Source organism: Musca autumnalis, unplaced genomic scaffold (genome assembly GCF_047663935.1).
Source record: "Musca autumnalis isolate F117 unplaced genomic scaffold, ASM4766393v1 scaffold_1, whole genome shotgun sequence".
Taxonomy (NCBI): domain Eukaryota; kingdom Metazoa; phylum Arthropoda; class Insecta; order Diptera; family Muscidae; genus Musca; species Musca autumnalis.
Window position 1 is genome coordinate 281,746,529 of NW_027411644.1, and position 23,644 is coordinate 281,770,172.

Here is a 23,644-nt window from a genome sequence, read left to right on the forward strand (position 1 = left end):
GATGAAGAAAGTTTGGATGAGATCGGTTACTCCCTTATGGGATCATGTTTTAACCTTGACAGTCAGACGGACGGATCGGCCTTAAATTGTCTGGGGTCTAAAACCATTAATTCAATCAGGCACATTTTTGATCGTGACAAAGTCCATTGGTAGCAGGAGGCAGCAAATTTGTAATGTTCCGGACCAATATGGATGTGGTCGGTTTGCCACATTCGCATTTGAAATTCGAAACATTTCAATTGTAATTTGAAAATTCAAATTGAATTTCGAATTTTTTCATTCGTAATTTGAGAATTCAAATTGTATTTCCAATTATTTCATTTCATTTTATTTACTTAATAATGCAAAAGCTGAATTTTTTTCATTTATATTTCGAATTTTTTCATTTGTAATTTCAAATGAAAATAAAATTTAATTACGAATGAAACAATTCGAACTACTAATGAAAAAACTTAAATAATAAATGAAATAATTCGAATTTCATTGGGAATTTTTAAATTAAAACTGAAATGTTTCGAATTACAATTGAAATTATTCGAATTACATGTGGAAAAGGCGTAGATCATCTGAGATCTTCACTTGGTCTTCACTGGTCAAAACAGCTGTCATTCCGATTTCAAGTTAGAGAACCCAAACAATTCATACTGAACATGCAGAACCCTTCTGCAAATATGAAACGATCTCGTGTTTGTTCGGCTTTTGTTCAACGTGCTTCTACCGGTTTTCAAAGCTTTGGAAAGCACCTTGTGTCTAGAACCAGCTGTAGCCTCTGTTCATTGTTTTCATATTTATCTCAGATTTTGAGTAACAGACGGAAGAAAAAGAGGGTTTGGCTTCCTGACTCCATGATTGCTTCTTCGAGATTCTTCAATTGATCTAGCCATCTTCATCGATGTAGGTATAGGAGAGTGTGTGCAAATAGCGTCTTCAAATCGACTAACCGTTGGGTTCCAGAAAAGATACTTCCTCTGACATCGGATGTGGACTGAACACCGGTGCTCTCCGAAGAGGCGAGTACTCTCTGTATATCTCTGTTGCGTTCGGAACTGTGATGACTTAAAAGGCTAAGCTGTGGGTTGATTTAGATTTATTTTCACTTAACACACTGTGCCCTTAAAGGCGGTGTGAGTGAGTCACGCCTCTTCCTGCGGTCTCTCTCTCCTAAAGAAGACAACGAAAAGGATAGAGGGGACTCGAATATTTCAACTGCGATTCAACCGTATCTGTTTTCTCTCATAGGGAAGTAGGTTCACTGCTACGAATTGCGATTGGAAGCTGTGAGAGAGCTGTTGGATATATTACCCCCTAATCCTTCTGAATCGACCGCATCGTGCCTAGGTATACCGGGCCGATTGATCGGCGAGCGAAAGACCCTTCTGGGCAGTCCCCGATAGTCAAAATGAATTAACCGATTTGGTCCATACTTTGCACATCGTGAAATTTCTACCAGACTTAGATGATGTTCCAATATGGACTCAATCGGTCCACTCCTTCGGGTACCTCCCACACAAAATTTTGGAAAAGTTTAGTTTAGAACCTGCTCTAGAATCGCTTTGATTTTTGTTGTAGCAACCTGTATTCACTGCCCCCAATACGACGGTATACGTTTCATCTGGGTCAAGTCCATACTTCCTGAGAAAATAGCCTGAAAGTTGCAAAAAAAAAAACACTATAACACCGTGTGTAGTGGTTGGAGCGCAAGATAACTCTCGAACGGATCTGCCGATTCGGTCCAAAATTTCGCCTTAGTAATATTTTGTCCAAACATAGTTTACGTTTGAAGATAAGCCATATCGGTCCACTCCTTCAGGTACCTCCCCCACAAAAGTTCAAAAATGTTCGGAAAATTTGTTCATACGGTAACTCTTGAAGAGAGTTGCCGAATTGGTTCATATTTTACACATCCTAATATATCTACTAGATATAGATTAGGTTCAAATATGGACTATATTTGTCCACTCCATCCGGTACCTCCCACACAAAATTTCGGATAAGTTCACTTTAAGCCTGCTCTCGAAACACTTTAGTTTTTTTTGAAACAACTTGCATTCGCTGCCTCAATTACGGCAGTAAAAGTTCTTTCAGGGGCATGTTCATACTTATTGAGCAAACATCCCGAAGGGTGTAAAAACCTCCTACGGCACCATATGTAGTGGGTGGAGATCCACTTAATGGTCAATGTAAATCCATTTCTTTTAGTATCACCTCCGCAAAACTTTTGATCTCTAATCCTAATGAACATTTTTGTCTGTTCAAATTCAGATTAGATTATGTTCGAAGAAGGGTCATATCAGTACATTCTTTCGGTTGCCTTCCAAACAAAAGTTTAAACATTTTTCGGCAAAATAGTGCGCATGATAGTTCTCACATGTTCCAATATGGTCGGTCTACTCCTTTGGGTACCTCCTATACAAAATTTTAAAAATTGTCGAAAAGAACAATTTAAACCCACACCTGAAACAATTATCACCCAAAAGCTGCATAAAACCGTTTTTGATCCAAAAGAATTTTGATTGTAGTCGATTAACCCAAAATGAAAGGCTCAATTATTGCCTCATACGGAAACTGCAGTTGAATAACACATGAATATCCGTTATCGGACAATGTCTATAAAAAATTATGGAATTAAAAGAAAATCGTTGATTTAAAAAAGCGGTAGGCAATGTGCGCAATTTACTTAGTGTAAAAACTGACTTTGCCTAGGGCTGATTTAAAATCAACATATTTTTCATGTGTCAGGACTAAAATATTTGGTTTTGCGTATTTTCTTTATGTCACATACTGAGGTTATACCTCTGTTGGCAAAGCCGATTTATAGCATTTTACTTGGTTCATGAAAAATTATTTCTCTGCTTATCATCTAATACTTATTTTCCTTCGTTTCTCCGAAACTAAAAGAAAATCATGTTATCAAAAGTTGTTCCTCTAGAGTTCCGTGCATTTTTAAAGCCATATCACCGTTTGATCTGACTAAAAATTATCATGCATAATTTATTCTTCAATTTTGTAATATAATTGAAAATTGTCAGTTTATTAGCAGATTGACTAAAAAGCATACCATGTTCTATTATATTTCCTCTAAAAATACAATTGTGTCAGTATTTTCTCGCTAAATTAGTTTCCACATTGCGATAACTTTCACGTATATGGATATTGTATTGCTGTCCATTTGAGAAAAGTTTTCCCTTTTTTAAGGATAGTATTTACCTGTTTTCTGATACTATGAAGTTTAATATACAACATTATGCTTATTTTCTTTTATTTACATGAATGATCGTTCATTACCTTCTACTTCATCATGCATTCTATCATACATCATTTTCAGCGCTCATTTTCCCCTATTCTTTCCAATTTTCCCATATTTTTTTGATACAAACACAAAAAATAACGCTTTCAATGTTATTTCAAAATTTACTCTTCAATTTCAAACATGACTAAATTAAATTGCAAATTATCCATTTCTTTTTTGAAATTTTTTTTAGCAGCATCAGCGTCCCAAGGTGATAATATTTCCAGTGCAGCAGGAGCAGCTCCTGCTGGTACAATGAAAACATCAACAGCATCCATAACCCTGAAATCGGCTACACTGCCAAGACGTAAGGTTGGTGCTAGATCGGAAATACAATTGGACATAAAGCCACCACCACCAATTGTCGAACAATCCAATATGCGTTTCACCACCGAAATGCAACATCCTATTGCAGATTTACGCAGTGCTCCACCACGTGAAGGTCCAGTTCCTTATAGTCCCATTAAGAATTTGGCAAGTGGACGTGCCTCTAGCCTAGAACCCAAAGAACACATTATCCATATACAAAAGCCGCCATCAACATATATGCGTACCACATCAAATACCACAAACAGGTAAGGTTATTTATTAATAATTATTATTATTTTTATCTAATATCAAACATCTCTGCTTTATTTTTCAGATCTGGCTCCCTATCACGCCAATCCACCAACGATTCAGAATCGGATACCACCTCCACCGCCAATATGTCACAATCCACCATTACCGGTTCTTCACAACCCATTAAAAAGAGTCCTCGAGAATTTATTATACCCATTGCCGTTGAGGGTGGTGGTTTCATAACACCACGTGAGGGTAGCATAGAACCATCAGATTCAAGTCATACCGCAGCAACAAGCACATCAAGTCGTTCGACATTTACACGTCTAAGACCAACTCGTCGCATTGGGTGGGTTTTATTTTCCATTATTAGTTTAATTAAATTTTAAATTACTATTTTTTCTTTCCCGCAGATCACTACTTAGCGAGACTGGTGTTGATGATAGTTCGCCATTCCAAAAATTGCGTACCTCATCAACTAATCGTGATGCTGATGATGATACACGCTTTACGCTGCACAAATTAAGGTATGTATTTTAACAAAATGTTATGGCCCACCTCAGCTTGGAAGACAACATTAGAAGTGTTTGTGGGAATTTAGTTAACTACAAACTTAAGGATCCATATCGCCTAATGTAACATAGCGAAAAGACAGAAAATAAAGGCGCAGTTTGTGAAGGCTTTCTGTAAGTAGAAAACCTTAAGGCTTTAGAAGTCCTTCTGTCTGTAAAGGAACTTTTGAAGGTATTTCGTCTATTGATGACCTTTAAAGGTTCTTATGGCTTTAGAGCATTTTCAGAATGTCTTCTTAAGAAAATTTAGGTTAAAAAAGAAGGTGTTCTGTGTATAAAATGCCTTTAGCAAATATCTTCAATGAGCCCAATCAGTTAAACATGACAATATGATCAGAAATGAGACTTTTTGAAATAATGGTTCTAGACCCCATATATGTTAGAACTAGAGATTTGAAGTATATCTAGTTATGTAGGTCAAATCGTCCGTCTGTCTGCTTGGCTTAGACGATAACTAACTTGGTTCTTTGTAATATTTCTTCCAAACCATTGGACATCGAAATATTTCTTTGAACGTATGCACTTACGGATTGTGGACTGTGAATGTATAATAAAGCCACCATAAACCGTGGGAAAGCTTAATCCCACGGCAGCTGGTTCTCTCATTGCGGATTGACCCCGAACCACACAACATCCGTGTTCCGGCCGGCGGTTGCAGTGTACATATGTTTGTTTTTGTATCGTTTTTCTGTGCTGGGAGCAGCATATCCCGGAATGCATGCTCCGGATTCTTTAGGCCCTTGCCAGGACGGAGGAAAACACAGGACCAATATATTTGGGCTCGGCTTGTTACATCCGCCTCTTCACCCATATTCAACATTCGGTGAGATGTAATAGATGTCAAGGGTGGGACTACGACAGGGACTATGTTGCTGCATGCTGCGTGACTACAGCCCCCATAGCGCTGGCTGAGCAGATTGATAGCTCTACGTTTTGCACGATCACTGAGGACCAGAATTAGCGGAGAGTGTCACAGTTCGCCAGACATCAACATCGTGTCAGCTGGTCTGACAAATGACGTCACCTGGCAACCCATCATTTCTATTGGCTCATATCTCTATAATTGTCTCCATAAGCAGATCGTGCAACTTCATCACACTTTCATCAATCATGGGAAATCTAATTGGCTTAGTTTTAGAGAGTTCACTAATCACCGCTTCAGAGATCTGCCCAACCCTTCTGATGTTCGGGTAGCAGGAAGGATGTTTCTGGTCATCATTGCAGCTGCAGTCGCCCATCATATTCCGGCTGATCGAATAACCGTATTGAGACCATAATTCCCAGTAAAGACGGCGGGAAGTAGGGTCTGAAAATGACCAAATGAGAGCGATGATCTTCGTCACGCTAACTTCAGTGATCCCAGAGTTAAGGAAGTGACACTGGAAGTTAATCGGTTGGTCTGTGAGCGTAAGCAGAACAAGTGGCTAGATAATCTGAAGAGTTACAACATTGGAACCAAAGTAAGTGAAGTTTGATGAACGGTTTAGCCACTCTCTAACCCTGGGAAGAAGGAAGCTAGGACCTCAGACACGTTTGGTGACGTTACGCGATGACTCAACCGAAGAGGTGCGCAAATTATTTCAATCGACAATTTGTCGAGCACCCCGGGGGAGACTGGGTAAAGAGAAGAACACTACGTCGCATCAGATCTCTTCCTGCCGGGGATGAACCACTACAATTTACAATGGATGATGTTGCGAATGTCAGCAGGAACGCAAAATCATCCAAGAAAGCAAAATCGTCCTTTATGGAATTTCCATTGTAATGTTGAAACAGCTGGATGTGCGGGAGTGGAGTTATCTCACTAAAGTTTTCAACCTGTCGCTAGGCGCCCTCATCGTTCCCGAAGTCTGAAAAATGGGAAGGGTTGTCCAGCTACCCAAGCCAGCCAATGGTGCCAGCAAAAATGAATCGTAAAGGCCGATTTTGCTTTCGCCGTAGCAAAGATTCCTTGAGACCTTAGTCCTCCCCAGCGTCAGAAATAGCTATCCAGTTGCCGTTCATCAGCATGGATTCCGTAAGCAGCACAGCACGCCATATTTGTCGAGGACTCAACCAGATATTCTGTCAAGCACTTCACGCTGTTTGAGGACATTGAACAGATGGGTGGACGCTAGTCGTACGTGGAATTCAGGAACAAGAAGTCCAAACCCCGTAGAGTGAAACACGGTGTTCCCCATGGTGGGGTGATATCGCCGGAACTGTTTAACCTCTACCTCTCATGTAACGTATGAGGACGATTGTACGATACTGGCGTCAGGTACCTTCCGTGATGACATTTGTGAAAATCTATGCAAATATTCACCACTAAATCTACGGCCACTTTGTTCACCACATGTAAATAAATTGTGGGCAACGGTTAAATCACTCTCGAGTCCGGAAAAGAAGGATGACAGAACGGCTGTTACTTTCAACGGCGTGACAGTAACTGACCCAAAGAGGTGCGCGTGTTATTTTAACCGGCAGTTCATAGAGCACCCCGAGAGTGATAGGGCGAAGAGAAGTGTGCTACGCCGTATAAGAAGAGCTCTTCCAGCCGAGAAGGTACCACCACAATTTACGATGAGCGATGTTGCAGATGCCATCCGAAACGCTAAATCATCCAAAGCGTTGGGCCCGCACCGAATGTCGATGGTAATGCTTAAGCAGCTGGATGAACCTGGGGTTGAGTATTTAACAAGTGTTCTCAACCTATCGTTAGCCACCAATGTTGTACCGGATGCCTGGAAAGTTGGCAGGGTGGTCCCGCTACTGAAGCCTGGCAAGGATGCCAGCAGAGGTGAATCGTACAGGCCGATTTCACTCCTGTCGCCAGTAGCAAAGATCCTAGAGGCGCTACTCCTCCCCACGATGAGAAGGTGTTTTCCAGTTGCCCAACATCAACATGGATTTCGGAAAATGCATAGTACTACAATAGCATTAGACGCCATATCCACACATATCAGTAGAGAACTGAACCAGAAAAGGCCGTGTGACCGGACAGTCATGGCCTTCGATACCGTCAACCATGCCAAGCTGTTCGAGGATATAGAGAAAACTAATCTCCAGCCATGTTTGAAACGTTGCGTAATCAACTATATGTGTGGACGCCAGTCGTTTGTAGAATTCAGAAACAAGAAGTCCAAAACCCGTAGAGTGAAACAGGGAGTTCACCTTTCTGAAATTTCACACCCTCCAGACGGCATAGAGATGTATGCGTGATGTATGCGGATGATTGTACGATCTTGGCGTCGGGTCCAATCGTCGATGACATATGTGATAGATTAAATGTCTACATAGCTGACCTAGTGCAGTTCTTCCATCTGAGGAATATGAAAATATCCGCCGCTAAATCCATAGCCACGCTGTTCACCACATGAACGGCTGAGATAAGGCTCCCACTGAACATATTGGTCGATGGTGCGCTGATTCCGACCACTACTACTGGGTGTAACGTTCGATAGCATGTTCAAGTCGTCCGCGCATGCCACAGCTATTTGCAATAAGATCAGAAGTAGGAACAAGGTTCTCAAGTCACTGGCCGGTAGCACTTGGGGTGCTGATAAAGAGACCTTTTTGACCACCTACAATGCAATAGGCCGGTCTGTGGTAAGCTATGCGGCGCCAGCGTGGTCCGCAAAGGTTAGCGCATCGCAGTGGAAGAAGATTCAAACCTGCCAGAATGCCGCCCTGAGGACTGCAACAGGGTGTCTCCTCATGACACCAGTGGACCATCTTCATGAGGAGGAGAAGGTTTTACCGGTGCGTCAGCACAATAAGATGTTGTCGATGCAGTACCTGCTTGGGTGTTACCGCAGTGAGAATCCCTGTCACGATTTAATGGACAGGCTCCCCCCACCCAGGCACGTCAGGAGAGACCTTCATGATCTAGAGCGAGAGGTCCAAAGGTATAAAAGAGAACCGGTAGAGCCTATCAGGTAGGCTTGAATCGCATTCACACCAACATGGTTGCGCAAGCAGTACGAAGATACAGTGTGAATGCCGTACTTGAAAACCACCCCCCCCTCCATCGCAGCAGAAGAACGCCAGCTGCCAAGGCAAACACGAGTGGTTTTAGCTCAGTTAAGATCCGGTCGATGCAGCCGCCTCAATTCGTATTGGGCCAGAATTGACGCCACGATACCCAACATATGCCCAGCATGTGGATTGGGACCACACGATACTCTGCATTTATTCAACTGCCCAGCTAACCCCACTCACCTGTCTCCTCATTCTTTATGCACGCAACCAGTCCAGGTTGCAGAATTCTTGAGTCTGGATACAAAGGAACTTGATAACTGAAATAATACATAAACGAACATATAAGCGTTGCTACAACAACAACAACCACATGTACTGCAGAGGTGAGCACTAAGTTGAATGTAGCTGTACCCCAAGATCCCAGTGGTCACATTCGACAGTCGATGATGTCGTCTGTGCATACCACGGCTATCTGTGATAAGCTGAGATGTAGGAAGAAGGTCCTTAAGTCCCTAGCCGGCAACATTCGGGGCGCATATAGACACCTTGTTGACCACTTATAACGCGATAGGTAGGTCTGTGGTAATCTATCCAGCGCCAGTGTGGTCCGCGAATATAAGTGCAACGCTACGGAAAAACATCAAACCTGTCAGATCGCCACCCCGAGAACTGCAACTGGGTGCTTCCTCATGTCTTCACTGGACCATCTATATGAGGAAACAAAGATTATTCCTGTACAGCAACACAATGGCATGCTCTTGTTGCAGTATAAGCTCGGGTGTTACCATGAGAGCCATCAAATCACCATATGGTGGATAGGAATTGGAAGGAGAGTTACAGCGTTACAAGAGAGAACCCCTAGATCAACAAGCATATCAAGCAGGTTTAAATAGTATTCATTCGAACGCAATCGCAAATGCAATAATAATAAACTGTCGTTTGAATGCGGTTCTCGGAGCACATCCCACATCTGTCGCAGCTGAGGATTGTCAGCTGCCAAGACAAGTCAGAATAGTTTTGAGTCAACTACGCTGGGCATATCTGCCCAGCATGCGGCACAGGCTTGTACGACACACTCCACCTTTTCAACTGGCCTGCCAAACATTCTCAACTAACTCCAGTGGATCTGAGGTTACATCCCATCGAAGCAGCCACATTCCTGGAAATTGGAGATTGACCTAGAGCCAGATTAAGAACTTACAAGCATATAATAAAAAACACTTTTACAACAACACATACCCATGAGAACTGGGACCGCACAATACGCACCTTCATTTTAACTGTCCAGCATTATCGAAGTCATTGGGGTGCTAATTACAATAACATAAATTTCTCTTGGACAACTTCGCTCTAAAACTCCTACGGTGGCTGGAGGAATGAGAAATATAAAACGAGTGATAAAATTCCAAAATGGACTTTGTAGACCCTTGTCTTCAGATACTTTTTCCATAAATGTTGTTCACTTAAAGCACACTTGTGGGATCTTGTTGAAGTTTGTCCTTGTTATCATAGGTACAACAGTATAATTTTTGCCTGTAGGGGAAGCCAGTACTTCCCGAGATATGTACCCCAAATGACTCAATTTTTTGGACCACTCCACCATGCACCTATCGGACAAATTTCCATTTAAGCCAGCCCATATTTTAACCGTTGGTAGTTTTTGTGATCTCTATTACAAATCGAAAATGTTACTCTACCCTCGATAGTGGCTCAAAAACCTGCCGAATTGAAGAATTATGCTTCTTATTGTACAACAATAATAACAGAAGCTGATAATTCTTATTCGACATTATAAACTTTTACAATATATGCTAACTTATACAATACATACTAACTTCTTTCTATTATTCATTTTAGGAGTTCTCGGCCAGTCAAGAAATTGAGTCAAGACAATGATTCACAAAGTTCCGGCGAAGAGGATGATGATGATGGTTTTGAAATTTTAACAGCTGAAAATCTATTTTCAACACTTTTACAACGTGTAAGTTCAAAAATGTTTTCTGTGCACCGAATAGAATAGTCCCATTAATAATGTACCCCCTTTCTCCCCTACCGGTTTCTCTAGGTGCGTGCATTGACAAATCGCATGAACGTTAATAATGATCTTACCTCCGCTTTTCCAAGCTCAAGTCGTTTACTAAGCAATATGAGACAGACACAAAGTCCATTCTGGAATCAGGATCCATTTGGCAGGTGAGTTCTCAAGCCAACAACAAATTCAAATATGCTCCATCATTTTGATACTTTATTTACCCAAACAATTCTGTTAAGTTTCTTCATTGTTCATTGTTGTTGTTTTATTGCTTTTTCTTAATTTAATTTGTTTTTTTATTTAAAAGAATTTTCACTAACTCTGCATTCACTTTTAAAATGCTAATCGAATATTTTTAATATTTTCTTTTACATTTTATTTCCATGCTGCGCTTTTTAACCTAAAAATAAACATACAAAATATTTCAATTAAAAAAATATAACCTAAAAATAAATTAAAAAAAAAATCGTGTGTGTCAAAAAACCCGATCATCATCTTTGCACACCAAACCAAATCAAAAAAAAAAAACAAATCATCACCAAACCAAATTGACCACATCATGTCAAACATGCCTCTGTTTAACATATTGTGGTTTCTTGTTGTTACACCATTGTTGTCGTTGTTGTTATCGATGTTTTTATAATTGTTATTGCAAAAACCATTTGGCCAAAAATAACTATGTGAACGCTTAATGTGGCTGTATGTGTGTGTGGCTGTCTGTGTGGAATGCACCCACTACATGTATGCCCTCCTTTACACATGGATACAAACAATTGCCCCATCCGTCCCCCCCAAAAAAAAACAAAATCTCAAATAAAAAACCAATATTTATTTGTCCACTCCATCCACATCTCCTCACATCCATATGTAGAACTAAAGTTAGTTATACATATAGTGAAACAATCGAAAAGAAACAAGTGTAAGTAAACATATGAAAAAACTAAAACAAAATGTTCTCAAATATTGTCTTTATGTCTGTGTCCTACCTACTTTGCATGTCGAGTCCCCCAGCAATCCTTTTTAGTTTTCTTGTTTCTCTTCTTGTTTATGTAGTTGTTAGATTTATGTTTTATGTCCCTCAATGTGCACCAATATAAATAACTTCGTTACTAAAATCACTTATCTTGCCCCCACCCCACCAATTCTACCCCACTCCCATTTTATAGTTTCATTGTTAGTTTTTTCTTAAATTATTTTATCAAAATTAAATCAATTTTATCAAAAATATCAACCAAAAAAATACCCACCCCATTTGTAGGTCGTCTAAGCAGCCCACCCCACCAATTCGGAATAGGAATTCAAATGATAGTTTCTTCTGTCGCTTGTGTAGATTTTTACTTTGCCTAAAACCAAACTCTTGTTGCCTGTAAGTTTGACAATCAATCATGTCGCATGTGATTGTGTGGTCCATCATCTTTGTGTCTGTTTATTTGTTTAAAATAAAATGGTTAGGTTATGGTCAAATATCTTAAAAATTTTGTGAACATTTGGCGATTACTTACTTTCTTAGTTGGCCCAATACAGAACATTTTTATACCCTCCACCATATGGAGGGTATAATTAAATTTGTCATTCCGTTTGTAACACATCGAAATATTCGTCGGAGACCCTATAAAGTATATATATTATTGATCAGCATAAAATTCTATGTCGATTTGACCATGTCCGTCTGTCCGTCCGTCCGTCTGTCTGTCTGTTGAAATCAAGATACAGCTCGCAATTTTAAAGATAGAGAGTCAACATTTGGTACAGAAGTTTTTATTACTTGCAGGATGGTTGGTATTGAAAATGGGATATATCGGTCCACGTTTTGATATAGCCCCCATAGAACGGTACCTCCCGGTTTTCGGTATTTTTAAGGTTTTAGCTTCATTATCCTGCCAAAATGGCTAAAATTTGGTTCGTAGTCTTCTTTAGGGGTATAAAACTTTCCCCCAGAATTTTGTCGGTATCGGTCCACACCTTCATATAGCCCCCATAGAACGGTACCTCCCGATTTTCGGTATTTTTAAGGTTTTAGCTTCATTATCCTACCAAAATGGCTGAAATTTGGTACGTAGTCTTCTTTAGGGGTGTAAAACTTTCCCCCAGAATTTTGTCGGTATCGGTCCACACCTTTATATAGCCCCCATAGAACGGTACCTCCCGATTTTCGGTATTTTTAAGGTTTTAGCTTCATTATCCTACCAAAATGGCTGAAATTTGGTACGTAGTCTTCTTTAGGGGTTTAAAACTTTCCACCAGAATTTTGTCGGTATCGGTCTACACCTTTATATAGCCCCCGTAGAACGGTACCTCCCGATTTTCGGTATTTTCAAGGTTTTAGCTTCATTATCACACCGAAATGGCTGAAATTTGGTACTTAGTATACGGTGGTGGTATAAAACTTCCCCCAGAACTTTGTCGGTATCGGTCCATGCCTTCATATAGCCCCCATAGAACGGTACCTCCCGATTTTCGGTATTTTGAACGCTTTGGCCTTAATATTCCACCGAAATGGCTGAAATTTGGTATTAAGACTTTGTTGGGGGTGCTCAAACTTCCCCCTTAAATTTGTCGGTATAGGTCCACGCCTTCATATAGCCCCCATAGAACGGTACCTCCCGATTTTTGTAATACTGAAGATTGTGACGTCAATATCCAACCGAAATGGCTGAAATTCGTTATTTCGTCTTCCAAGAGTTATAAAATATTCCAGAAGAGTATTATCGGCATAGGTCCACATCTTCCTATATTCCCATAGAAGCGTACTTCTTGACTTTCGGTATTTTTTAAGTTTTAGTCACATTCTCTTACCGAAATATAGGAAATTTGGTATTTAGTCTTCTTTGAGCCTAAAAACTTTCCGTCAGAAATTTGTCGGTATAGATCGACATTTTGAAATAGCCCCCATAGAATGGTGCCTCACATTGTTTTACCAAAATTGCTGAAATTTAGTATTAAGTCTTCTTCATACACGAAAGGAAACTAATTATTCCATTTTACTTCAATACAACTTGTGGTGGAGGGTATAACAAGTTCGGCCCGGCCGAACTTAACGCCGTTCTTACTTGTTCACATTAGAAAAATGAAGAAGAAATTTCCGATCCCGATCACTTACTTTGTCTTTCCAATTTTGAATACTATGCATTCCAATGTCTTTGGCCTTGTCACTTTCTTGTAGGGACATCTTCATTCATTCTCTTGACATGACCTAGCCAACGATGTCTGTATACAACTGGTACAGCTTGTGGTTCATAGAAAGCACAGTGATTCTGAATTGGATTATATTGATCAGAAGCCAACATGCACTACACTGTGGTGAAGGGTATATTAGGTTTCTCTTACATTTTTAACGCATCGACCAAATTATAAATAGTATGCATTCTGGGTCATGATAAAGCTCTGACTTAATCTAGCCATGTCCGTCTTCGTCTCTCTGTTTGGATATAACTCAAAAAAATTGATTGCCTTATTTTGAAGTACATGTAGTAAATAGTATATCACAAAACATATAAAGTCGATCGGAGCAAAATTGGCTGAGATATGAGCATTGGGAGGGAACAATTTATTGTGATTTGTATGTAGCATAGAAACCCGTATTTCTCGAAATTACATTTTTGAACAATATGGAGTCGATTTAGTTATGTCCGTCTGTCTGTCTGGCTGGAGCGCACAATAACTCTCGAACCGATGAACTGATTTGTTCCATTTATTGGTGTAGTAATATTTTATCCAAACTTAGTTTAAGTTCGAAGATGAGCCATATTGGTCCACTCCTTCAGATACTTCCCTTACAAAAGTTCGAAAATGTTCGGAAAAATTGTGCACACGATAACTGTTGATGCGATTAACCGATTTGGTCCCTACTTTGCGCATCGTGAAATTTCTACCAGACATAGATGACATTCCAATATGGACTATATCGGTCCACTCCTTCGAGTACTCCCCACACATAATTTGTGAAGAGTGGAGTTGAAGGCCTGCTTTCAAATCGTTTTGCTTCTTTTTGTAACAACTTATATTCGCTGCCTCCTCGTAATGGAGTACACGTTTTTTCAGGGGAAAGTCCATACTTCCCGAGAAAATAATCCGACACCATGACACCATGTGTAGTGGCTGGAGCGCACGATAACTTTCGAACGGATCAGCCGAATTGGTGCAAAATGTGGATTTCCACTGCGTTGCGCTAACATTTGCATACCACACTGGCGCTGCACAGCTTACCACCGAGAGGGTTTCTTTGTCTGCACCCAAGTGCTGCCGACTAGCCGCTTGACGACCTTGTTCCTACTTCCAAGCTTGTCTCAAAAAGCTGTGGCTTGTGCGGACGACTTAGACATGTTATCGAATTTTTGGTTAGGAATCGGAATCAGGACACTATCAACGAGTAGTTCAGAGGAGACTCATTTCAGCAGTCCGTGTGGTGAAAAGTATGACAGTGGGATTACCGGCTGATCATACAACCATCTGCCTATGCTTCTACGAAGGTTTCTATGCTGCTACAACAACAGGCATCCATGACGTCTGTATGGTGTGGAATTTCCTCCTCGACTTAAGAAACTCCCTGTTTCACTCTACGAGTCTTAGACTTATTATTTCTCAATACCACAAATGGCGTTCACACATCGTAAATTGTGGCGCTACCTCATTGGCAGAGAGGGCTCTTATACGGCGTAGCAGACTTCTATTCGCCCTATCTTACATACTTAGCTTGCCCATTACAGAACATTTGTTCCATAGGCCGAATTAAGAAAAAATCTCAAATTCTCTCTGTTTTTCGATTCGCTTTCTGGAATACCGCGCCGTGTCATCTCTTTATCAACTTGTTTGCGCCATCTATCCTGCCAATTCTGCGTGCACCGCCATGTGGCATCTATTCATACGCCTTTTTAGCGGGTTCATCATTGCTCATTCTTATGATAAGGCCTAGCCAACGCAATCGTTGCATCTCGAAACGTTTAACTATATTCATGTCTTTGTATAGCTGATATTGCTCGTGGTTCATACTACGTCGATATTCACCGTCAACGCAAATCGGCCCGTAGATCTTTCGAAGAATTTTCCTCTCAAACACACCAAGCACTGCCTTATCTGCTTGCGCAAGTACCCATGCTTCGGAGCCATACATTAGCACGGGTATCATCAGCGTTTTGTATAGTGTTATTTTTGTTTGACGAGATGTGGCTTTGTTTTTAAATTGCAGTGCCGTGGTAGACGAAGTCTTTAACTACCTCAAAATTATAGGTTCCACAGTTGGTCCGAGCTCTATGGACGCTTTGCGCGTCGACACCATCAATTTGGTATTTTCGCCGTTTACCGCCAGACCCACTTTCGCAGATTCTGCTTCGACCTTCCTAAAGGTATCAGTTACTTCCTTTACTGATCGTCCCATGATGTCTATGTCATTAGCATAGGCAAGTAACATGTGGCTATTGGTGTAAATTGTGCCATTTCTTTTAACATTTGCATCTCGTATTACCTTTTCCAGCAAAATGTTGAATAGGTCACACGAAAGGCTGTCTCCTTGTCTGAAACCTCTTTTGGTACAAAGTTCTTCGGAGAGGTTCTTTCCAATTTTAACTGAGGACCTAGTATCAGTTAAAGTCATCTTACAAAGCCGGATGAGCTTTGCGGGGATACCAAATTCAGACATTGCATGGAATACCTTTGATCGGATGGGACTGTCGAATGCTGCTTTATAATCGATAAAAAGGTGGTAGGTGCCGATCTGCATCTCTTGTGTCTTCTCCAGGATTTGCCGCAGGGTAAATATCTGGTCAATGGTGGACTTGCCAAGTCTAAAGCCACATTGGTATGGTCCAATTATTTCGTTGACCATTGGCTTTAGTCGTTCGCACAATATCCCTGACACTATCTTATAGGCAATAGGGAGAAGACTTATGCACCTATAGTTGGAGCAGTCTTATCTCCTTTCTTGTGGACGGGACACAGGATGCTCAGGTTCCAATCGTCGGGTACGCGTTCTTCCTGCCAGATGGTACTAACTAGCTGATGCATACACCTTATCAGCGCGTCGCCTCCGGTTTTAAACAGCTCGGCTGGTAAGCCATCGGCTCCTGCTGCTTTATTATTCTTCAGCCGGTTGATTGCTGTTTTTACCTCATCTTGGCCGGGCGGTATACATCCCATACCATCTTCGTCGTCTTCGCTGCTATTGGATACCAGCAGATTAGAGAAATGTTCCTTCCATATCCTGAGCACGCTATCTGTATCTGTTACCAGATTACCTTGCTGGTCTCCACAGGAGGATGTGCCTGCACCAAAGCCATCTGTTTGATGTTTCACTCTTTGGTAGAATTTTCGGACTTCATTCTGGCTCCTGTACATCTCGATTTTTTCACACTCCCGCTTTTCCATTTCTCTCTTATTCTTGCGGAAAAGATGTTTCTCTTCTCTCCTTTTCTCCCGATATCTCTCTCGTGCGCTACGCGTTGCTACTGATTGTAAAGTAGATCTATATGCCGCATTTTTCTCTTCGGTAGCAGCACGATACTCCTGGTCATACCATGAATTCCTTTGTGGATGTCTCTGGTATCCAAGTATGGATTTTGCGGCTGTTTGCATGGAGTGGGCAATATTTTGCCATTGTGTTGTTATGTTATCGGGACAAGGAGTGCTAGCGTTATGCAATTGGGCTAGTTGAGTGGAATATGCTGTGGCTATCTGTTGTGTTTGCAGCCTATCGATGTCCAACTTCCGCGTTGTATCTGTTCGTGCTTTATTTGCAACGTTTAGACGGGTACGTACCTTTGCTGCAACAAGGTAGTGGTCCGAATCAATGTTTGAGCCTCGGAACGATCGTACATCCAACACGCTGGATTAATGTCTTTCATCTATCACAACATGATCAATTTGATTACTTGTTCTTTGATCTGGAGACAGCCAGTTGCCCTTATGAATATCGAGATGCTTAAATCTGGTACAGCTAACTACCATGTTTTTGCAGCTGCAAAGTCTATCAGCCTCATACCATTGTCAGATGTTTCACTGTGGAGACTGAAATTCCCGACTGTTGGGCCAAAGATATTCTCCTTTCCAATTTTGACATTAAAATCGCCTAGTATAATTTTAATGTCATGGGCAGGGCAACGGTCATATGTTTCTTCTAAGCGCTCGTAAAATATATCTTTGGTCTGTTCGTCCTTTTCTTCAGTGGGGGCATGAGCGCAAAAGCTGATGTTGAAGAATTTAGCTTTTATTCGAATTGCAGCAAGTCTTTCATTCACTGTGGTGAAGCTGGATACCAGATGTTTTAGTCTCCGACTAACTACAAATCCGCAACCAAACTCACGCTTTACGTCATGGCAGCTATAATACAGTGCGTCACATTTAGGTGTTGTTGTGACGCCTTTCCCAATCCATCGTATTTCCTGTATGGCAGTAATATCGGCCTTGTACTTTTCAAGTACGTCTGCCAATGCGAATACTGCACCTTCTCTATAAAGAGTGCGTACATTCCAGGTGCAGATTCGCAGATCATGTTCCTTAAAACGTTTGCGGGGTTCGTCAACTTTAGAGGGGTTCGTTTTTCTTTTCATTCGTTTTTTCATAGTAGGCTGTTTTTTCTAGAGGAGGGTTACTAACCCGACGCCGAAACCCAAGTTTTTAACGTTCTTATGGGTGAACGCGCGGCACATGTTAGCTCATTACCTTTAACGGGTGTTAAAGGCAGTTCCCCAGGTGACACCACGGGGAGGTCAGTGTCCACTTGAGTTGAAAGAGGGACCAAGATAAATCCTGGGCTTTGCCATGTTAAAACCGGTCAGGACCGTTCCTTGGTATCTTCCATCCCCTACGTCATATTCGCCCTATCACTCTTCGGAAATCTTGCATCCATCTTTTCCGGATTCGAGAATGATTTAACCATTGCCCACAATTTACTCAATCCTGTACCAATGTTGTATTGCTTTTTCGCTTATGCTCGCCTATCAGGTCGATTTCAATAGTAAGTTCCCGAACTCTTGAGTCTTCAGGGTTCGTGCGACGAAAATTATCACGCACATTTGTGTGTTCGATAGCGGGTAGTCTTCAGCGGTATATATTTATATACGGGAACCCAATACTTCCCGAGATGTGTGCACCAAATATTTAGGGCTAATTCTTCGAATAGCTTCGATGGTATTGAAAGTGACCTTCATATGAAGACTATTTCATATTTTTTGGGCAAAAGTCGCCAGCAAGACATCATCACACATTAAAGTTCTTATTCTGTGCATGTTGTGTCCTACTATGTTCGACAAACCGTTCGGTCTTATCGAAAAGATTAAGTTTCGAAAACTGTCAATCGACCATATAGCTGACTTCCGAAACGTCAGTTGCTTTGCATTCGTGCATGAAACTAGGGGTTCTTAGATCGAGTTACATACTAGAGTAATTTTATTAAATTGCAGTAGTGGGGTACTCGATCTAAGAGCCCTAGTTTAATGCACGAATACAAAGCAACTGACGTTTCGGAAGTTAGCCTATATAAACTATAATGGAGCTACACTCTTTGTTTTTGAGTGAGGTCTTCCCTTGTTAATTTGAAGATTTTCGCGATTTCAAGATTCAAATGATCTTTTCGTTCGTGAACTTTAGAAAATTATCTCAGAGAATAATGCCGGAAAATCAAAACACAAGGCACAGAAACTGAAAAATTAATCTCCAGAGTTATCTAAGGGAAGCCAATACTTTTCCTCATATGGGCCCCGAAATGTATCAAAATTTAGGACCACTTCTTTAAACAAAACCCGCAACTATAGTTAGTCTGTTTGGTCTCTATAATATATAATTTTTTACTCTCCTCGTCTCCTTGTCTCGATAATGGATCGAAATCTCCAAAAATTCCACCCAAGGTTGTTCATGCAATTATATGCATAAGTGATTATGGATTTCATTCGCTTAGACTGTGCTGATTGGATCTGTCAGTGGAATAGTTATGACCACTGTTTATGATAGCTACCACACAAACGCGGGAAATCTCTAAATCTTCTTTTGTCACATACGAAAATGCTAATTCTTTTTAATATTAAGGATCTGTTCATAGAACCTATACGACCACCACTTCTCACGGCACGCCTTAACTAATTTTAGAAGAAAGGTGCTTACGCCTGGGAAGTTTTTGCGCATTCTGAAACTACAATGTTCATAGATCAGAAAAATCGAATAACAAAAAAAAGCTTCAATTTGAAATTCACAAATGCATATCGTCTGCTCCGTCGGAAAAGGTCGTAAGTCCCTCTCAATAAATTTTTCAGGAGAAAGAAAAAACATTCCAGCGCTTTCTGCATTAAAGATTTTATTATGGTGGTAAAGGCAGTATTTTTCGTTTATTTATTCCGCTTCAATACCTGTACTTTGTTTGATAAAATTCCGTCGCGTTTGGGAGATAATTGGATGTCTTTGGACTTACGACCTTTTCCTTGTACAGTTTTGTATTTTTGTGGGAACTTACGACCTTTTCCTACAATTTACGGACGTTTTTAAAATAAAATATTTATACTTTACAAAACAATGTGGAAAGGGTATTATAAGTTTGTTTTGTTCAATATTTGTGTAACATCGCGAAGTATTCGTCGTAGACCCCCTCCCCTTGCCATTTTTTCATATCTTGACGAGATAAAGCGATCTAGCTATGTGTGTCCGTCCATCCATTAACAATAGTAATAAAACTCCAGACCTCAATTTTGACCGATCATCACCAAATTTTGTGGAGAGGTCGTGTTCCGACCAGAAGTGAACCCATTAGGTGTTAGTTATGATCGAACGGTGTGAAATGGACCAAACCCACAATACCCGACTTTGTAGCTGTCCTGTAGATCGCAGTAATATTCCGATCGGCGCGAAATTTTAAGAATGAATTGATTTTAAGACAAAGAATAAGCTTGCAATTTAACATGGTGATGAGATAATTATTAGCGGGTTTAATGGACCAAAACTTTTGTGTGAAATCTAATATATAAAAGACAATGTGAATATGTTTGTATGTTTCGCATAGACTCAAAAACGGCTAAACCGATGTTTTTTGAAATAGGCTTTATATTTTTTGAATTTCAGAGGGGGTGGGGGCAGGCCCTATTTTTTAAAAAACGCTTTTTTGCAAAACTTATGAAAGTATCGGTCAGAAAATTAATTTGCGAGCGGTTGTTGAATCTCCGACCCTAAGTACTTATTCCATGTAATTTTCAGATTATGCACAGGGATGTTCCTTGGTGGAAGTAGGCTATATATTTTGTTGAATTTCGGAGGAGCGGGTTACACCTGTGCCCTATTTTTTAAATGCGCTATATATAAAACTTACGAACGATTCCGTTTCCCAATCCTGGGTACATATTTTAGCAATAAGACCCGACCAGAGTAAACTTCTAAGTCGGTACAACCATGACCGTCTGTCCGTCTATTGAAATTAAGATACAGGTCGCAATTTTTAAGATAGATCTTTGTGATTCGGCATAGATGTTTCTATTACTTCTGGGATGTTTGGTATTGACGCCTTCATATAGCCCCATAGAACGGTGCCTCCCGAATTTCGACATTTTGAAGGTTAGCCACATTGTTTTACCGAAATTGCGACGTTCTTACATGTTATTAATAGTCACTTGCATATTCCAACTAATTTGCGATGCAAAAAAATATAATTGACAAAAGAAAAACTGTTTCAAGGGCCAGCAACGTGGACCGGTTGGGTTAATATTTAATATAAAACATGACACGTTGTAATTACGACCTTGTATTTTTGCCTTACGACCTTTTCGTTCAGTTAAATTTCATGATTAATTCCGTTATTGTACGTAGTTTCTTAGCTACATTGTAATCCCAAATAGTGTCCTTTTTTGTCTTCCCAAACCACGTATAATCTTCAGCATGTAATGTCTTCCTTCGTTTAGGAAGTTTATCATGAGAGCTTTCAGAATCACCATGAAAACCATACGGAACTAGACCAATGACACCATCGTCTAATTCCATTCCAAATTCATACTGCTCTTTGTTAGCAAAAACCATGATGTCTTCTTAGTTTGATAACATTTCAATCAATTATTGTTTTAGAATCATTTAATAATATAAACATTGCATTTACCCGTCCGTTAGAAGGGATTACTTTATTAAATTCAGAATACAAACTAATCTCGTTATGTGAATAAATGTCCCTAGAGAAACCTCAAATTACCAGTTGATAAAGTTAAGTAAGATATACGACAGAAAAAACAAATGTTGATTTTTTAATACAAATTTTTCAATACATGAGGTATTTGAACACATACAGCATCCCAATTTGTATCAATGAAAAGGCCAGAAGTCCATCTTTCATAATCAGATCGCTTATAGGGGAAAATAGATTTCAAATGTAAGTTTTCGTTGCAATATAGAATTAATCAAATTTTTGTTCAAAAGTCTGGTCCACAGTCTCCACCAAATATCAGCCGATTATCATCTAAAGGTGTAGGCTAGTTCTTTACATTGTACCCCAACCGTGGATGACGCTTAAACATTATATCTGAACTACATTAGCTGTAGTATTCTTTTAAAGTATACATTTTCCTGTGGACTTACGACCTTTTCGTACTCAAATTTGTACGTTTTGTGGACTTACGACCTTTTCCGACAAGGGCAAAACGTATAGAAAAACGCGACATACTACCATTTTCATTGTATCATACGACGTGTTTTGACTTGTGCTATCATCCTGTAACAAAAACGCGATTTCCAAAAAAAGTGGACTTACGACCTTTTCCGACGGAGCAGACGATATTTGCAATCTTGGATGTATAAATAGGGACTCCAAATGGCGAAAATTGTCTAGCAACAACAACATCTAATATGCCTGAGGATGTTAGCCTAACCAGCTAACGAAACGATCGTCGCATAGCGGTTGATGTGTGTGTAGGACTTCGCTAGATATACATATTTCAATGTAATCTCCTTAGGTCATAGAGCTCGGTTAATTAAATTAAAAAAATCCATTCAGCGATTTTTTCTTGTTTTTGGAATTTTCTCATCTATAAACATTGCTGTTTCAGAATACGCAAAAACTTTCCATGAAGATTGTTGAATCTGATACTGCTCATGGGTGAAATATTGACACTGAAAGCTGTAATTCAGTTTGTAATACACTAAACGGCAATGCGTATAAGTTTTGACAACAATCATACGCATAATTCAAATCTTGTAATTTCTTTTATCATCACATGCGACATGGTTTCAAGATTTCAAATGGGAACAATTTTTTCTTTAATTTAAAACATTTATAGAAATTTAGTTATCCTACAAAAAAAAAAAAAAATAATCATGAATGCTTCACTTTGTGTTGTTGCTGTTTTATCTCCTTTACCATTTGTTATTAACCAACAACAATAAGCCAAAATAAATGCTTTTCTTCTACTAATCACTATATTATAACAATATCATTAGATAGTTATTTACATATATAGCAAATAACAACATTTAAATTACATAACTAATTCAAATATAAAATTTATTTTATTTTGTTTCAATCCACAACTACAACAAACGCTAATTTAGCCGACTAAATACCGCCGCCAATAGTATGGGAGTACCATGGCGTCACAGTATGTCTCGAGATTTAGGCAGTGACATGGAATCCATGTTCTCACGTACCGGTGCAACACTGCCAAGAGGTGAATATCACAGATTAAAGAGTAAATTTTTAGATCATTAAAAACCAAAAAAGGAACAAAATTTAAATCAATATCAAATTTAAATTTGAATCAATCAAATCAAAACAACCAACTAAAAACAAACTCCAAACAAAAACAATCAAAATCTCTTTCACACACACAAGCATATATTATTGTTATTATACGTTCTTTTTTTACATACATACATAGTTACATACAAACATACATATTCTACACGCAAGTGCAGTCTATTCTTCATACATTTTATTATTATTCTTATTATAATAATCATTATATTATAATTATTAATATCATTACAAATTACTCTCTCTCCCCCCGCCCATTATTCTCTATTCGACAATTTACTACCACTAGAAAGTTTTTTTTTCGTTTTTTTATGTAAAAATATAGTTGAAGCTCACTTTCATTAATTTCGTATTTTTTTTTAATTTGAATTTCATTATTATTTTGTTTTAATTTTAATTATTATTTTTTTTAATGTTATCATGTGTTTTCTTTTCATTTCATTTTTCCGTTTTGTATTATTAGTCTAAAACCAAAGAATGAGAAGGGAAATTTAAAATCTATTCTTAAAAGAAAAAATACTGTGCTT

General features: G+C 39.5%; 2 protein-coding genes across 43 annotated transcripts in view; one reads left to right on the forward strand and one right to left on the reverse strand.

Moving 5' to 3' along the window:
• The window catches only part of Nuak (Nuak family kinase 1), a 180,587-nt gene that overhangs the window by 105,875 nt on the left and 51,068 nt on the right, over positions 1-23,644 (forward strand). For 16 of the 42 annotated variants that reach the window (XM_073961417.1, XM_073961431.1, XM_073961434.1 and 13 more), the window contains 6 exons: positions 3,483-3,864; positions 3,933-4,199; positions 4,264-4,377; positions 10,240-10,363; positions 10,448-10,575; positions 22,916-23,031. In XM_073961417.1, coding sequence (XP_073817518.1) covers positions 3,483-3,864; positions 3,933-4,199; positions 4,264-4,377; positions 10,240-10,363; positions 10,448-10,575; positions 22,916-23,031 — 1,131 coding nt within the window. Of the gene's footprint in view, positions 1-3,482; positions 3,865-3,932; positions 4,200-4,263; positions 4,378-10,239; positions 10,364-10,447; positions 10,576-11,285; positions 11,334-22,915; positions 23,032-23,644 lie in introns of all 42 variants that reach the window. The other 26 variants (XM_073961409.1, XM_073961432.1, XM_073961398.1 and 23 more) reach the window with 3 other exon arrangements.
• LOC141389615 (uncharacterized) lies at positions 15,472-23,154 on the reverse strand. Its single transcript, XM_073961442.1, has 2 exons — positions 22,455-23,154; positions 15,472-18,859 (listed from the first exon to the last, which is right to left on the reverse strand). Exon 2 carries the CDS (start codon positions 16,979-16,981, stop codon positions 16,295-16,297), a length of 687 nt encoding a protein of 228 aa, XP_073817543.1. The 5' UTR covers positions 16,982-18,859; positions 22,455-23,154; the 3' UTR covers positions 15,472-16,294.

What these genes read in the sequence shown, in the direction of transcription:
- LOC141389615 (XM_073961442.1), bottom strand. Translation starts at nt 16,981, where the DNA reads ATGCAAACAGCCGCAAAATCCATACTTGGATACCAGAGACATCCACAA.